This window comes from Bos indicus, chromosome 17 (genome assembly GCF_029378745.1).
Source record: "Bos indicus isolate NIAB-ARS_2022 breed Sahiwal x Tharparkar chromosome 17, NIAB-ARS_B.indTharparkar_mat_pri_1.0, whole genome shotgun sequence".
In the NCBI taxonomy this organism is placed as follows: domain Eukaryota; kingdom Metazoa; phylum Chordata; class Mammalia; order Artiodactyla; family Bovidae; genus Bos; species Bos indicus.
In genome coordinates this window covers 70602833-70620247 of record NC_091776.1, presented here as the reverse complement: position 1 = coordinate 70620247, position 17415 = coordinate 70602833, and the positions used below count along the sequence as shown (strand labels likewise).

Here is a 17415-nt window from a genome sequence, read left to right as displayed (position 1 = left end):
AAGGTCTGTGTCCAAAATAGTGACATTTATCCAATATCACCTCAAACAAAGAAGCAGGGAGGGAAAAGGGGGAGAGATCATGAGGCAAAAGAGGAGGAAATGAGCAAGTGAGGAGTCTGAGAGCCACATCCTAACAGGGAGGGTCTCCCAGTACCTGGAGAAGAGGGCTCTTCAGGCAGCAATCCCCATGGAAAGGGAGGCACCCAGCTTCCCTAAGGGTCAGGGTTCAGGGCAGAGCACAAAGCCTGGAGCAGGAGAGGAACGTGCGGGGGGTAAGAGAGGCCCCCTGGGGCTCCAGGGCACAGATCCTGGGCTTCTGCTTCCTCGACATCCTGCTCAGTACCTGTGAGGGACCCTGTGTATCTGGGCACATGGGCATTCTGCTTGTATATGAAGACCAGAGTGAAAAAGGGACAGTTTCGTGGACCCCATAATGATGGACCTGGATGAGGAGGTGAGACTGCCTGGATTTAATAGCACAAGTGAGAGCAGAGACCTGAACCAGCACTGGTGAGGTCACAGGCAGGGTCAGGGCAGTGATGGGTCGACACGGGAGTAGAGGACAAGCTTTCATCAGACATCCCCATCACACGGGGATTCCCTGTGGCTGTGGTTAGTGATGAGCTGTGTGACACTGATGACCAGCCTCCTCACCAGGCTGGGGTCCAGAGTGATCAAGGAGTGTGGACTTGATCCTGGGCATGTGGACCCACAAGGAGCCAGAGAACAGGGCTGAACCCCTGACTGTCCCTCACCTCTGTCCTGAATCACAAAGACAGGGACTTTGCCTGGAATCCCTTGTCATCATGCCATGGTGATCCCCGCTTCCCCGCTGTTCCTTCTACAGGCCGTGGGGCCCTTGGCTCTGGGCTCATCGGGGGCATCACAAGCAGAGGTACACAGGCACATCCTGGGGAGCCCCTGCTCCTGACAGTCCACAGACCACCCCAACCCTGAAGTAGGAAATACTCCAATGGGGTGGAGATGAGAGGAGGGGAGGGCAGGACAGAGCCAGCACCTGTGGGTCAGGAGAACCACTCCTGGGCTTTCCTGCCTCCTGTGATGTATCAGCGGTGCCCCTCACTCCTCATGCTCTCTGCTCTGCCCCTTCAGGAGTAGGGTTCGCACCCTGGGGGACGATCTGCCTGCTGGGATGGTCCACGGGCTCTGCTGAAGGCGCATCTGGAAAAGCCTTCTGCTCCTGATCTCCAGTGAGGGAGCTCAGCTCCACGGCTCCCTTGATCACATGGATGACCAGGGTGCACTTCAGTGGTATCAGAAGCTTTACATTTTCTGAGACTTCAGCAAAACTGACTGTACAACTGGGAGTAGACTTATTATGAACCAGAACATACCTCAAGAATTAATGGATTCTGGGGTATTCTTTAACATTTGACGGTGCTCTAAGAACAAGCCCCTGACAGGCTGAGCCTCTCGTCCCAGTTTCCCGTCTACCTGTGTCGCTGTGAGAAGCCCTGTTGCACCAGCCTGCACGGTCAGAGTCAGCCTCATCCTCAGGCTGCAGCCCGGAGACGAGCAGGAGCCCTGCATTGGCCGAGGCATCTTTGGATCCAGAAAACCTGCGAGGACCCCGGAGCCTGGTTCTTACTGGAGTCTGAGTGGTAGGATCGGAGGGCGGAGGAGGGCTCACTGGCTTCTGCTGGTTCCAGTAACAGCAGAGCGGCCAACACTGATTGCGGGGAGCGAGCTCCGCCCATGGCAAAGGTCATGAGGAAGGAGGCTTGGCATACGCAAAGGCGGGATCAAGCCTCAGGAGTCTCCCTGGAAATTCTCGAGCATCTACCCCCAAAACCAGAGTCTGCCTACTTTCTGCTTTGTGCTTTCACCTACACCTCTGACTTTACAGGGGGCTGTCCCCCACTACCTCTCTCTGAAAAAAGTGTTAGCTTACAGCTCCAGTTAATAATTCCTGGGTGTGACAGTGTTTCAACCTACAAACTCCTTTGGAAATCCTCTAGCCTGCGTGAATAGGTTTTTTCAGCCACATGTGATTGTTCAGAGCCTCCCAGCTGTGAGAGGGAGGAGATGTTCTAAACTGTCTAAACACAGATTCTTTTGAGTAGTTAAAAGATTGATTAGAAATTGTATTGGTGAAGGGTTTTTCACTTATTGGGCCAATGTTTGCTGCTAAGTCTCCATACCCCTTACCTACTGTGTCCTTGGCAGTGTATTGATTGATATAATGGGTGTATAGAAATGTAAGTAGTAGCCTCAGTGTTTGTAACCTTGGACCCTTGAGTTAATTCTTTTCTTGACTGAGCCCACCTCACCTTTGCCCTATAGGAATGCAGCTTTGTCCAATGCTTTTTTGGAGGCTGGTGCCTGACTTTGGAATAATCACCTTTAGAGAAAGATAAGTTTCTTAAAATGTTAACAGGCCTCCTGGCCAGAAGATGATGTAATTCACCTGAACTTTTGCATATGATAAGTTTGAAAGCCTGGCTTCGATTAGGACCAGGAACTGCTGTCCTTGCATGACTCCACCCCTTCCCCCATTATCCTCTATGCACAACTTAAGGTATAAAAACTACTTTGGAAAATAAAGTGCGGGCCTTGTTCACCGAAACTTGGTCTCCCCATGTCGTTCTTTCTCTCACCTTCTGGCTGAATTATTCAGCCTCTTTTCTTCACTGAATTTTCCTACTGAGCTATCCTCATCCTATTACTCTTTATATCTTTGATAAAATATTTAAATAAATAGGTCGCCGACGCCGTCCCCGCTTCAAATACCCTGGATCAGCAGGGGCTGGTCCCCGGCAACTGATGTCACCGCTCAGGGTGCAGGGAGCCACAGAGTCAGCTGCGGTCTGTGAGGGGACAGGGGTCTCTCCACACACAGGCCCTGATTGCCGGTCACAAGAGTCCTCAGTTCAGGGCTGCTGATCCAATGTTGATACCCACAGCAGCACCAGCTCTAGGGGCTCAGCAATCCTGTGCTGAGAGAAACCAACAAAAAACAGGAGTAGAATTCATATACCTGCAACCTTATAGAAGAAAGTTAACAATGCAGCCATTAAGTTGAGATTCTTCTAAAATATCAGTCGAAAATAATAAGAAAACACACTACTCAAGATCAGAAATTAAAATGATAGTGTTTGAACATGTTGGAGTATTCCAAATTCCCTTTCCCCTAAATGGTCTTACATGGAGCAGAAGGACTGGGAAGAGCAGCTGAGGACATTTTGAGTGAAAACGTGCAGGAAGTTGTGAAGTACGGCCACACACTCTTGTTCTCACCGTGTGAAATGAATATGATTTTATGTCCATTTCAGAGCTGCTGCTACAGTGCCTGCTTTGACAGAGATGTTTCAGTCCCAGGAGGCCCATGTCTGGAGGAGAGCAGGTTTTTGTCTCACTTCTCCCCTGGCCTGGAGCACTGTGCCATGATAACTACTACTTTCGTAAGTTGCACAGTAGTAATCCGCCTCGTCTTCGGCCTGGAGCGAGCTGATGGTCAAGGTGGCCGTGTTGCCAGACCTGGAGCCGGAGAATCGGTCTGGGACCCCCGAGGGTCGACTGGTACTCCTATAGATGAGGGTTTTGGGGGCCGATCCTGGGATCTGTTGGTACCAGCCCACACAATTACCACCACCGATGTTGCTGCTGCTTCCAGTGCAGGAGATGGTCACCCTCTGGCCCAGGGACCCGGACACGGAGGGCGGCTGGGTCAGCACAGCCTGGGCCCAGGATCCTGGAAGGGGGAGAGACAGAGATGGTGACTCTGGGGTCCAGACACGAGAGCAGGGAGTAGGGCCTGTGAGTCTTCCCAGGGCCCTTCCCCTGTCCCCCCATCCAGTCACCTGTGCAGAGAGTGACCAGGGTGAGGAGCAGAGGGGACCAGGCCATGGTGGACACGGTCAGGGCGTTCTGCCTTCTGTGGCCCCACAGCTGAGCAGAGCGTCCCCACACCGTGCCTTCCCCTCTTCATACCCTGAGAGGGGGCGGGGCCTTTCATGCAAATGACCCCCCAGCTCTCTGACCCCACCCAGCTCTCTGTCCCCACACCTTAGGTCTCTGATCCCCCAGCTCTCTGACCCTCCCTGGGCCCTGGGTCAGGCCCCTGTGCCTTGGGGTAGCCAGATCAGGGGCGGGGCTGTGTGGGGCTTGGGAGTGGGAGGTCACGGCTGGGAGCCTTTCATGCAAATGACCACTCCCCCACTCCGAGTTACACTGTGGGTGCATAACTCTTCAGAACTGCCTGGGAATGTCCCCTGTGTCCCATCCAGACACACTCCCTGTGACCTGGTGATAAGAGCTCTTAGAGTCAACCCTCCCAAACTGGTTTTGAAATTACACAGCTCAGGAAGTGTTTGGTTGGAAAGGAACAGCCAAGGCTGTTACCCTGTAGTGCACGTGCGTGTTGCACTGTGGGTGTGTGACTCTGAGATTGTAAATGAACCACAATGTGTTCACGGATTAGTGGAAATCTAAGTCGTCACTTTAAATAGGTGCATAAATATAACTGAAGGAAGTGTTGAGTCGCTAAGTTGTGTCGGACCCTGGTTCTGTTTTAATTTTGCATTGCCTTGGTACTGTCTTTAAAACATCATTTTCTTTGTAGGTTCAGTTCATTAAATACAATTTTAACTAAATCACATGAGAGGTATCTTATGAAATTTTATTATTAAGTAAAAGAACATATTTAGAAAGATATTGGCATTCTTAATTCTACTGGCCTCTGAGCGAGGCAGGGCCAGAACCAGTCTTTCTAATACTTATGGATCTCCACTGAGGGATTTTCATGTCTTAGCAGGACGTTCCACCTGTGAAACAGGGCAGGCTGAGTTATCAGAGCCATGGGTCAGCCTCAGATCTGAGATGAGACACAGGACATGACAAGGCAGATCAGCTGTTCTCAGGAATCTCAGATGTGACCATAGACATGGTCAGACAGACCAGCAGTAATGCCTCCTGGGTCAGAGCCCCGGGAGAGCGTCTGCTTTTCCAGTGAGGGCCCCAGCAGCTTCTCTGCTCACTGTGCATAAAATCAATCCCACAGCAGCTGAGCACAGACACTCCTCAGCCAGAAATCGTTTCCCTCATCTCAGGACCAGGGTTTCTCCTCCCACCCGATTCTTCACTTGATGTGCACACAGATCGGAGTGTGAGCACTCAGGATAAATCAGCTACTAGAGGGGTTCATGGATCCCCTGGGAAACAAAGGGAACCTGGAGAGGAGCAGAGGGATAACGAACTTGGGTCACACATAGACCCAGAGACCTGAGGCTTCTTGGGAAGGAAGGGGTTAGAGAGGTTCAAGGAGGGGCCAAGGAAGTGAGTGTCCAGTTCAGGAAGATCGGAAACACGTCCATGACCTTCTGACATGGTCATGACCATGCAGGTCAACAGTGCAGGTTTGTAGAGAGAGAGGCTCATGATTGGGGGAGTCATGAATGAGGTGAGCTGGAGCGGAGACTCTGAGCAAAGAGATGAGGAGCAGCGGGAGCAGGCTGAGGAGAGCTGGAGGGGTGCACGGGGTGGGCTCTGGGGGCTCCTCCCCTCCTCTCTTTGTGGGAAGAGGGTGGGGACTGACGACCACCTGACCCCTTCACCCTCCACTTCTGGGTGCTCGGCCCCGGGTGCAGCTTCACTCCCAGCAGGAGGCCTGGGGGCCGCGGCTCTGAGTCTGTCCCCTGAGAGGAAGCACCTGCCGCCACGTCCAACTCAGGCCGCTGAGCCCAGGAGCAGGGCCAGCTCAGGGGACCATGTGGGTGTGGTGAGGCTTTGCCAGTTCTGAGCAGGTGCACAGCGCCCCCTGGTGGCGGATGTGGGGAACGTTCACGGCGGTGAGAGTAGGAGCAAGGTGCTGCTCAGCGGCTTGGTTCTCAATCCTGTCTGACTCTTGTGACCCCGTGGACTGTAGCCCACCAGGCTCCTCTGTCCATGGATTCTCAGGCGTGAACACTGGAGTGGGTAGCCGTTTCTTGCTCCAGAAGGTCTTCCCAACCTGGGGACAGAGCCCACATCTCTTATGTCCCTTGCATGGGCAGGCGGATTCTTTACCACTAATGACACCTGGGAGCCTTATGAAGAAGTAGAGGCTGCCTTTTTTCCTGTCACCAAACACTCTGTCAGTGAACAAATAAATGAATTAAATAATAAGTTTTACATGTCTTTGATAACATACAGAGAATTCTCTTTTATTTCCATGTATTTTATTTTCAAATGATTCTGACTACTTTTTCTCATGATTCTTTTTTTTTTTTCGTTCATTTATCTCCTTTTCCTTAGGACCCAAGAGTGTTTGTATTTGCTCATCAAATAGATTTGAAGACTTATCCCTAAAAATATCTGTCACCTGATTTCCTCATCTGAGGCATCTCAGCATTAATGTCTATGCAATCTCACTTCCCTTCAATAATTAATTTCCTGGTTCTTGATAGAAGTGACGATTTTTACTGGATCCTGGACTGTGTGGAAATTGCTTGTAGAAAGTCTGGGTTCCATTTCCTTTTCCTTTAACAGGAGATGCTTCTGTGGCGGAAGCTCAGGGATGTGCATTCACTGCCCAGTGACCCAGCAAGGGCAGCACTGACCCCCCTGCTCCGTGCTGCCGACTCCGACCTGGGAGCCGGGGGCAACTGCAGTCAGCAGCTCCGTCATCCATGGGTGTATGACCACCCCTTGTGTGCCGCTGCCCTAGCGAGGGGAGTTGAGCTGAGGGGGCAGCGGAGCTGCAGTCAGGGCACACTCAGTCTGCTGGGTTCCGTGGTCTCAGGGACTCCAGGAAGGGAGGGGCAAACACCTTGCCCTGGGAGCCCCATGGCTGTGGGGGAAGCAGGTTTTTGTCTCCTTCTCTCTGGCCTGAAGCACTGTGCAAACTTTCAAGCCGTCAGCCCATGAGAAACAGTAATAATCAGTGTCGTCCTCAGCATGAACTGAGCTGGTCAGAGAGGCTGAGTTGCCAGACTTGGAGCCAGAGACTCGATCTGGGACCCCTGGGGGTCGTTTGCTAATTTCATAGGTCAGGAGTCTGGGGGCCTTTCCTGGGAGCTGTTGGTACCAGCTCACATAATAACCCCCAATGTTGTTGCTGCTTCCAGTACAAGAGATGGTGACCCTCTGACCCAAAGTCCTGAACACGGAGGGCAGCTGAGTCAGCACAGCCTGGGCCCAGGATCCTGGAAGGGGGACAGACAGAGATGGTGACTCTGGGGTCCAGACACGAGAGCAGGGAGCAAGGCCTGTGAGGCTTCCCAGGGCCCTTCCCCTGTCCCTGCATCCAGTCACCTGTGCAGAGAGTGACCAGGGTGAGGAGCAGAGGGGACCAGGCCATGGTGGACACGGTCAGGGCGTCCTGCCGTCTGTGGCCCCACAGCTGAGCAGAGCGTCCCCACACCGCTCCTTCCCCTCTTCATACCCTGAAAGGGGGAGGGCCATTCATTCAAATGACTCCCACCCACTCGTCCCTGGGCCCTGGGTCAGGCCCCTGTGCCTGAGGGTGGCCAGTGGGTTCACTGGGGCGGGGCAATGTGTGGCCCTGGGGTGGAAGGTCACAGCTGGGAGCCGTGAGCAGAGGCCACCAGGCAGCGCCAGGGTCCCAGCTCCCATCCCCCTAACCACCCTCGGAACGGCCCCCGAGCGCCCCCTGCTGTCCAGGCCCAGACACACATCCTGTGACCCGGTGACCAGAGCCCTCAGGGAAGCCCCTGACCTGCTCTGTGCTCTGTCTCCTTCTTGCCTTCAGGCCAGGAGCCCGTTCTGTGTCCCCTGTGACCTCAGGGCCGTCTGTGGGCTCCCCTCCGACCCTCAGGGTCAGTCTGTTCACAGCGCGCTTGGCAGCTCAGGGGTCAGGACTGAGGGGGCGTCTGGGACACATATTCCTTTAATTCAAGCTCAGGTCAGGACAGTGACGATCCCGTGGAAGCAGCCTCCTGACCGTGCAGGACGGGGGTGCTTTCTCCTTCCTTAGAAATGAAGCAGTGCCTTACACACGCACACACACACACAGATTGCTTCGAGGTCCTTTCCCTGTGGATAATAAGCATTTCGTTTTTATACTCCGTGACCCCACTGTACTAGTTCCTGGTCTCCTCTTTCCCAAGTTAAATAAAACATCTGCCACGTGTTCACTCCCCATAGGCTTGGAAAGCAGAAGCCACCTTTCTGAGGGAGGCTAACTCTGCTCCCAACTCCCAGGACACGGAATGAAGGTAACTGTGGTGGCACCACCTGTGTCCAGGTGCCCGGATCAGCATCACCCCTGTCCTCCTCTCTTTCATCCAAGGATAGGAGCCCCCAGTCGTCAAGGAAGCTGAGTGACCGCCTCTGGAGCCAAAGGACCAATCGCGGCTCCTGAGGGCTGGAGACCCGCAGGCATCGTGGTCCGGGGTCTCTGCCTGGGACCTGTTGGTTCCCGGACACCTCACACCGCCAGCTCTGCCACTCTTTCCAGGACTAGAGGACCTGAGCACTGAGCTGGACAATGGGCCCGGCTGAGACACTGCAGACTGCGCTCAGGACTCTGTGCTCAGCGGGGAGGGGGCAGGTGGCACGTCACTGCTACAGAGCCTGACTCTGAGCAGGCAGAGTGACCCTTGTGTGGTGTCAGGAACCACCGTCCTTCCTTCTGACCTCTAAGGGCTCTGCCCCGTCCCAGCTGCTCACACCCCTCCAAGTTCTCAAGGGAAACAGGTATAAGGAAGCAACACTGTAAATAACGCAGGGCCTGCACATCCTGGCTACTCACTGTTTTCCTGGAAGAAAATATTTCACTCTTGCTCAAATTTTCTTTTATCTTTCTTGCTGAATGTTTATTGTTATCATACAAATACAGTCAAATCTTAAGTTTTTTTTTTATTTCTGGGACCAAAGTAACACATTTTTGAACTACTTTTAAATTTACATAATTTTAAAATTATATACTATTTTTAATAATTGTGGACTTGATCATTTCCCTATTCATTCTCATTAATTTTCAGCATAATTTCATATTTATGACTCATTGGAAAACACCTTTTGCTAGGAAAGATTGAGGGCAGGAGGAGAAGGCGATGACAGAGGTTGAGATGGTTGGGTGGCCTCATGGACCCAGTGGACTTGAACTTGGGCAAACTCCAGGATGGTGAGGGACAGGGAAGCCTGGTGTGCTGCAGTCCATGGAGTCAGACACGACTTAGCAACTGAACAACAAATTGCTTTACAATGTGACGTTGTGCTACTTTTAATGACTTATCTCAGTGACACTCAGGGTTTTGAACGACAGATGAGGAGTAACTGTTCACTGTGCCTTTAATTTCTCTTGCATGTTCGTCTTTTCAGGGCACAGCCTTCTGATCTTCCTCAGATTTATCTTTAAGTGTTTTCTATTGATTGTATCATACAAGTTAGTGGTTTTATTTTCAGAAAGTGGAGGGTCATTACCTCCAGTAATGATAATACAATGATAATGAAAATACAATTAATTTCTGCTTATTGGCTTTTATGTCACAAAATCCCAAGTGAAACACTCACAGAAGCCTGTCTTATTGAGCCCTTGACCCTGAGCTGGGCCTGGCCTGAAACCACCTCTTCTGGGCTCAGCCAATGTCTTCATCGAAAAGTTTTTATCTCTGAACAAGCAATGTTTGCCCAAGAAAACCTGCATTGGATAAGAGTACTTAGCAATCTAAAAGCTAAACTGAAGCAAAAGATACATTATTATCAAATCTGCTGGTTTATGGAAAATCGGTTGCTTGTCTAACATCTGACAGTTGGAAGTCACCCCCTGAACTAGACTTCATCCAAGCCACGAGCAGGGGTGAGTGGAGGAGGTTTCTGTCTCACTTCCTCACTGGTCTGGAGCTCCGTGTAAGCGTTAGTGTCGCCATGCCACACAGCACAGTAGTAGTCGGCCTCGTCCTCGGGCTGCAGCCCAGAGATGAGCAGGAGCCCTGCATTGGTCGAGGCATCTTTGGATCCAGAGAAGCGGCTGGGGACCCCGGAGCCCTGGTGTTTATCCGAGTCTGATTTGAACCTCAGGAGGTACCGGAGAGGGTTCCCTGCCTTCTGCTGATACCAGTATATGCTATAGTTGCTAACATTGTAGCCACTGCTCAGGGTGCAGGAGAGTCTGGCTGATGCTCCCAGAGACGCAGAGACGGTGACCGGCTGAGTCAACACAGGCTGGGAGAGGGAACCTGCAGACACAATACAGGGGAGATGGGGCAGGAGCTGCAGGAAAGGTTCCCAGAGTCTGCACCCCAGGGGCTGATGAGGCTGGGACTGAGCCCTGGTGCCTGGGGCCTGTGCCTACCTGTGTAGTGAGAGAGGAACATGAGCAGGAGAGGAGTCCAGGCCATGGTGCTCACAGCTTCCTGATCCCCATAGTGGGGCTGGGCTGCCCCAGGTCTTCTTTTCTCGCCCAGCCTCTGCCAGAGGAGGGGCTGCCATGCAAATAGGGGTCCACCCAGGATCCGCCCAGCCCATCTCTCAGCCCTGATGCTGGAGCTCAGCTCACAGCCCAGACTCAGGGGGTGGAGGGGAGGTCCCTCTTGGGAGACCCTGGAGGAAGCACCTGCTGAGACCACATGACAGGGGACTCTGCAGCCAGAGACGACACACTGCTGAGTGCCCCCAGGAGTGCACGCGCCGCCCCCAGCCCAGCTCCAGGAGTCAGTGATGCTCCCTGAGCAGCTGTGGATGGACCCCAGGGCAGTCCCACAGCGCCGCCTGCTGTGCACATGTGAAAAATAAAAACAAAAAGCAAAAATAACCTCTAGAATTAAGGAGGTAAAATGCAAACTTTTCTAGGAAGGTGCATCGGTGGCTAGTAGAGAAAACAAGCAAGAAGATTAATTTCCTTGGAAAAATATGGAAATCTTACTATTGAATTAGCCCACAAAAAGACATAACATGCATTTCCTCACCTGAAATATGTAACAAACTTGAGCCACTACATTGTTCTAATCGATTTGCATTGTATGCATGTCTTTTTAAAAACATTGAAAAAGGATGCAATATTTCCTAGTTTTTTGAGAATTAGTTAAAACATTTGTACATATACCCGAAAAATTTATGAGGAAATATTACAAGCCACTAACATTAAGTATTGATCAAAATGTTCTAATCAGAAAGTTAACAAAAATTTCAAAATTTAAGAACTTGATACTGATACTGAATGTTATTTTTCCTATCTACAAGTTGTATTTTATATTAAGACATATTAAAAATACATTTAGAACCAAGAATAAAATCCATGTAAAAATAGAAACACCTAGACACAATTGTAGTACTGCTGGTACATACTCATTTACATACGTGTAATTTCGTGCAGGAGGACTTAATGTCTCCATTAATTGGGAAAAATTAAGGGACAAAAATAATGCTAATCAATGTAAAGTAAAATTATGGTTTTGTGTTCAGATTAGATGTTCTTGTAACTTAGCTATTTAATAAAATTCATAAGATTATTTTCTTTTCTCAACATGTGTTTGTGAGAATCATCTCATATCAAACAAAATGTTCATACTAAATCCTTTTCCTATTATTCTAATGCATGGATGATTATGTAGTGGAAAATAGGAAAATAGGTGACGAGAGGAACTGGTAAAGGACAGAACCATCAGCACCACCCTTGAAGGAGGGTGAGAAGCTGACAGGAAGCATGGATGCCCCATGCCTTGTGCCCAGATGCCAAGAGCGCAAGTCAGGGCAAAGGCCTCCAAACCCACATCCCGTCACTTTCCCTAAAGGACAGTCTAGGTTCAGGAGTGAGGACATGAAGGGAGGGGTCCAGGTGGTGGAGGAGGGCCCCCAGGACCCTGCTCTTGAGACGAAGTTGTTGACATGGAGAAAGTCCCTCCCCTGGGTCTCTTATCCTCTGTCCAGGTATCACTGCAGGTCAAGTTTACTGACATTTTTGTTGTGTAATTTCCCATCCATCCTAGCCTGGACCTCAGGTCTAGGCACTGCCCCCCCCGGATAGAGAAGCGGAAGTAAGAGGCAAGACTGTTGCTCACAGCTGAGAGCGCTCATGTCCCCTGGGGCCCAGGTGCAGGAAGGTCACTCTCCAGGGAGCACCCTGCTTCCCATGTGGGCAAAGGCCAGTGGAGGAGGTTCCCAGGCTGCCTGGCCAGGACCCTGGAGCCCTGGGTGAGCCTGAGAGGCTGTCACAGGAAAGGCGGGAGCAGCATCCTGGGCCTCAGCTCAGCCCAGTGATGGCCAAGGAGCCTGAACTCCAGACTTGAAGCCAGGGAACCAAGCAGGGACCCCCCTGCGTCCACTACTAGCCTCAGAGAGAAGGAGAGCTGCTGGGACCAGGACACATAATGGATGCTCTGATGTGTCCAGAGTCAGACAGAACTGTACTGTGTTCCTCTGGTTCTGACCCAACCCATCATGGACTCTGACCCCAGGGCACCTGGCCCTGGCACTGGGGATTTCTGCTCAAGTTGAGAAAATCAGACAATGTATTGCTGCAAAGGAAAGCTGAAGAAGGGGTGAATTAAGAAAGATGTGAACAGATTTTTCTGGACCAAGTTCCATGGTGTGACTGAGCACAGTCTTAGGCCAAACATCAAATGAAGCGGCTGCCTTTGCAGAAGATGTTTCCGCCCCCAGAGCCCCGACTCTGAGAGGACAGAAGGTTTTTGTCTCACTTCTCTCCTGACCTGGAGCACTGTGGGACCAGTAAGACTGAGGTCAGCAGACGCACAGTAATAATCAGCCTCGTCCTCAGCCTGGAGCGAAGCGATGGTCAGGGTGCCTGTGTTGCCAGACTTGGTGCCAGAGAATCGGTCAGGGACCCCCGAGGGTCGTTTGTTACTATTATAGATCAGGGTTTTGGCGGCCAATCCTGGGATCAGTTGGTACCAGCTCACATGATTGCCACGCGAAACGTAGCTGCTGCTTCCGGTGCAGGTGATGGTCACCCTCTGGCCCAGGGACCCGGACACGGAGGGCGGCTGAGTCAGCACAGCCTGGGCCCCGGATCCTGGAAGGGGGAGAGACAGAGATGGTGACTTGGGGGTCCAGACACGAGAGCAGGGAGGAGGGCCTGTGAGTCTTCCCAGGGCCCTTCCCCTGTCCCCCCATCCAGTCACCTGTGCAGAGAGCGACCAGGGTGACGAGCAGAGGGGACCAGGCCATGGTGGACATGGTAAGGGCGTCCTGCTGTCTGTGGCCCCACAGCTGAGCAGAGCGTCCCCACACCGCTCCTTCCCCTCTTCATACCCTGAGAGGGGGCGGGGCCTTTCATGCAAATGACCCCGCAGCTCTCTGACTCCGCCCACCTCTCTGCCCCCACACCTTAGCTCTCTGACCCCCCAGCTCTCTGACCCCTCCCTGGGCCCCGGGTCAGGTCCCTGTGCCTGAGGGGGGCAGGGTGGACTGGGGCGCGGCTCTTGGGGCCCAGGGGTGGGAGGTGCCATCCAGGAGCCCTGAGCCGTGGTTGCCTGGCAGTGTCAGGGCCTGGGCCCAGCTCTCACCACACTAACCACCTCAGGAATGGCCCTCGAGCGTCCCCTGCTGTCCAGGCCCAGACACGCTTCCTGTGACCTGGTGACCAGAGCCCTCAGGGGACAGCTCCTGACCTGCTCTGTGCACTGTCCCCGCCTCAGAGCTCGTTCAGGGGCCTCCTCTGTATCCGCTGTGACCTCAGGGACCCCTGTGTGCTCCCCTCAGGCCCCTAAGACTGAGTCTGTCCATGGCTCCCTGGGCTCCTCAGGGTCAGGACTGAGAGGGCTTCTGGGGCACAAGTTCCTCTCGCATCGGGATCAGGTCAGGGCAGTGCTGGCCCCAGAGAGGCCCATCCCCTTCTGGGCAGGATAGCCGATCCCTCCTCTGTGTGTCCCCTCCCTGGTGGCCAGAGCCCTGCTTCCTCTGTGTGTCTCCTCAGCCGTGAGGAGGAGGGGCCTCTTCTCTGTTGAGGTGGGAAGGTGTAGGGGGAGAGGCCTGGGGTGGGACCCTTGATTCCTAAACGCCTGGATCTTTACTGTGTGCATAACTTCCCACACTCTGGACCCCATGCCCATGTCCTGTCTTATGAAGTGACCCCTCCTGGACGTCTCTCCTGCAGGCACAGGGCACAGGCTGCAGGGAGCAGGCCTGATGGTGCTCCTGGCCATTTTTATTGAGACTCTGAAGGGCTCTGAGCAGTGTGTGTTCCCAGGGAGCCTGATATGTGGTGGCTGTTAGGACGAATTGTTCCAAGCAGTGGGTTCGAGAAGATACAGTTCGGGGAAAGTTTGGTTGGAGAAGAGGCCCTACTGTAGCTTGCCCCACACTGAATGTGTGTGTTACACTGTAGGTGTGTGACTGTGAGATACCTAAAAAAAATTTATGTATTCATTATCTGGGTGCTGTCTTAGTTGTGGCTTGTGGGATGTAGTTCCCCGACCAGGGATGAAACCAGGCTGACTGCACGGGGAACACGGAGTCTTAGCCACTGGACCACCTGGGAATTCCCTGAGACGGTAAATGTATGAAAATATGTTAATGGATTAGGGAAAATTTTAAGGTCATTACTTTAAATACATGCATGAGTTTAATTGAAGGACAATCTATGTTTATTTCAATTTTTCATTGATAAGAGTTACATATCTGAAATATAATTATCTTTGTAAAGTTTTCTATTAAGAGAATATTAAATAAATGACACAAGACAGATCTTTTGAAATTTTTTATTAAGAAGTAAAACTTGAGTTTTACACAGATATTTGTATTATTAATTTTTTGGAGTCTGAGTGAAACAGAGCAGGAACCAGCCTCTTTCTGCCACTTATAGCATATCCACTGGGGGATTTTTATTTCTGATTAGGAAGATGTGAAGACCTATAAGACCTTTTAGAACTAACACCCAAAAAAGATATCCTTTTCATTATAGAGGACTGGAATGCAAAAGTGTGAAGTCAAGAAACACCTGGAGTAACAGGCAAATTTAGCCTTGGAGTACAGAATGAAGCAGGGCAAAGGCTCATAGAGTTTTGCCAAGAGAACACACTGGTCATAGCAAACACCCTCTTCCAACAACACAAGAGAAGACTCTACACATGGACATCACCAGATGGTCAACACCGAAATCAGATTGATTATATTCTTTGAGCCAAAGATGGAGAAGCTCTATACACTCAGCAAAAACAAGACCGGGAGCTGACAGTGGTTCAGACCATGAACTCCTTATTGCCAAATTTAGACTTAAATTGAAGAAAGTAGGGAAAACCACTAGACCATTCAGGTATGACCTAAATCAAATCCCTTATGATTATAGAGTGGAAGTGAGAAATAGATTTAAGGAACTAGATCTGATAGACAGAGTGCCTGATGAACTATGGACAGAGGCTCATGATATTATACAGGAGACAGGGATCAAGACCATCCCCAAGAAAAGGAAATGCAAAAAAGCAAAATGGCTGCCTGAGGAGGCCTTACAAATAACTGTGAAAAGAAGAGAAGCCAAAAGAAAAGGAGAAAAGGAAAGATATCTCCATTTGAATACAGAGTTCCAAAGAATAGCAAGGAGACCTAAGAAAACCTTCCTCAGTGATCAATGCAAAGAAATAGAGGAAAATAATAGAATGGGAAAGACCAGATCTCTTCAAGAAAATTAGAGATACCAAAGGAACATTTCATGCAAAGATGGTTTCAATAAAAGACAGAAATGGTATGGACCTAACAGAAGCAGAAGATATTAAGAAGAGGCAAGAATACACAGAAGAACTATACAAAAAATATCTTCACATCCCAGATAATCACGATGGTGTGATCACTTACCCAGAGCCAGACATCCTTGAATGTGAAGTCAAGTGGGCCTTAGGAAGCATCACTACGAACAAAGCTAGTGGAGGTGATGGAATTCCAGTTGCGCTATTTCAAATCCTAAAAGATGATTCTGTGAAAGTGCTGCACTCGGTATGCCAGCAAATTTGGAAAACTCAGCAGTGGCCACAGGACTGGAAAAGGTCAGTTTTCATTCCAATCCCAAAGAAAGGCAATGCCAAAGAATGCTCAAACTACCACACAATTGCACTCATCTCACACGCCAGTAAAGTAATGCTCAAAATTCTCCAAGCCAGGCTTCAGCAATATGTGAACCATGAACTTCCTGACGTTCAAGCTGGTTTTAGAAAAGGCAGAGGAACCAGAGATCAAATTGCCAACATCCACTGGATCATTGAAAAAGCAAGAGACTTCCAGAAAAACATCTTATTTCTGCTTTATTGACTATGCCAAAGCCTTTGACTGTGTGGCTCACAATAAATTGTGGAAAATTCTGAAAGAGATGGGAATACCAGACCACCTAACCTGCCTCTTGAGAAACCTATATGCAGGTCAGGAAGCAACAGTTAGAACTGGACATGGAACAACAGACTGGTTCCAAATAGGGAAATGAGTACATCAAGGCTGCATATTGTCACCCTGCTTATTTAACTTATATGCAGAATACATCATGAGAAATGCTGGGCTGGAGGAAGCACAAGCTGGAATCAAGATTGCCAGGAGAAATATCAATAACCTGAGATATGCAGATGACACCACCCTTATGGCAGAAAGTGAAGAGGAACTAAAAAGCCTCTGATGAAAGTGAAAGAGGAGAGTGAAAAAGTTGGCTTAAAGTTCAACATTCAGAAAACTAAGCTCATGGCATCTGGTCCCATCACTTCATGGCAAGTAGATGGGGAAACAATGACAGACTTTATGTTTTCGGGTTCCAAAATCACTACAGATGGTGACTGCAGCCATGAAATTAATAGAGGCTTACTCTTTGGAAGGAAAGTTATGACCAACCTAGATAGCATATTCAAAAGCAGAGACATTACTTTGCCAACAAAGGTCCATTTAGTCAAGGCTATAGTTTTTCTGGTAGTCATTTATGAATGTCAGTGTTGGACTATAAAGAAAGCTGAGCACCAAAGAATTGATGCTTTTGAGCTGTGGTGTTGGAGGAGACTTTCGAAAATCCCTTGGACTGTAAGGAGATCCAACCAGTCCATCCTAAAGGAGATCAGTCTTGAGTGTTCATTGGAAGGACTGATGCTGAAGCTGAAACTCCAATCCTCTGGCCACCTGATGCAAAGAACTGACTCATTTGGAAAAGACCCTGATGCTGGGAAAGATTGAAGGTGGGAGGAGAAGGGGAGGATAGAGGATGAGATGGTTGGATGGCATCACCAACTCAATGAACACGAGTTTGAGTAAACTCCAGGAATTGGTGATGGACAGGGAGGCCTGGTGTGCGGCAGTCCATGGGGTCGCAAAGAGTCGGGCACAACTGAGCGACTGGACTGAACTGAACCGAGGACAGTGTGTGTCACAACACGGCAGTCTGAGCGGTCAGAGCCGTGGGTGGGTCTCAGATCTGAGATGAGGGGCAGTACATGACAGGAGACTCAGAAGTGACCACAAGAGGTTAACCAGAGCGAGAGCGGAACAGCAGTGATGGGCATGGCAGGGAGGACACAGGGGCGCAGTGCCTGT

At 50.5% G+C, this 17415-nt stretch overlaps 2 gene segments (V, D, J or C); both read right to left on the bottom strand.

Annotated features, from left to right (window-relative positions):
- Positions 1-3094: 3094 nt before the first annotated feature.
- LOC139176786 (immunoglobulin lambda variable 1-40-like) lies at positions 3095-3960 on the bottom strand. The segment is given in 2 exon segments: positions 3095-3712; positions 3822-3960. Coding segments are annotated over 2 exon segments (429 nt in total).
- A 4787-nt stretch (positions 3961-8747) lies between these two features.
- LOC109571159 (immunoglobulin lambda variable 5-39-like) lies at positions 8748-11080 on the bottom strand. The segment is given in 2 exon segments: positions 8748-10139; positions 10256-11080. Coding segments are annotated over 2 exon segments (453 nt in total).
- Between the last annotated feature and the right edge of the window lie 6335 nt (positions 11081-17415).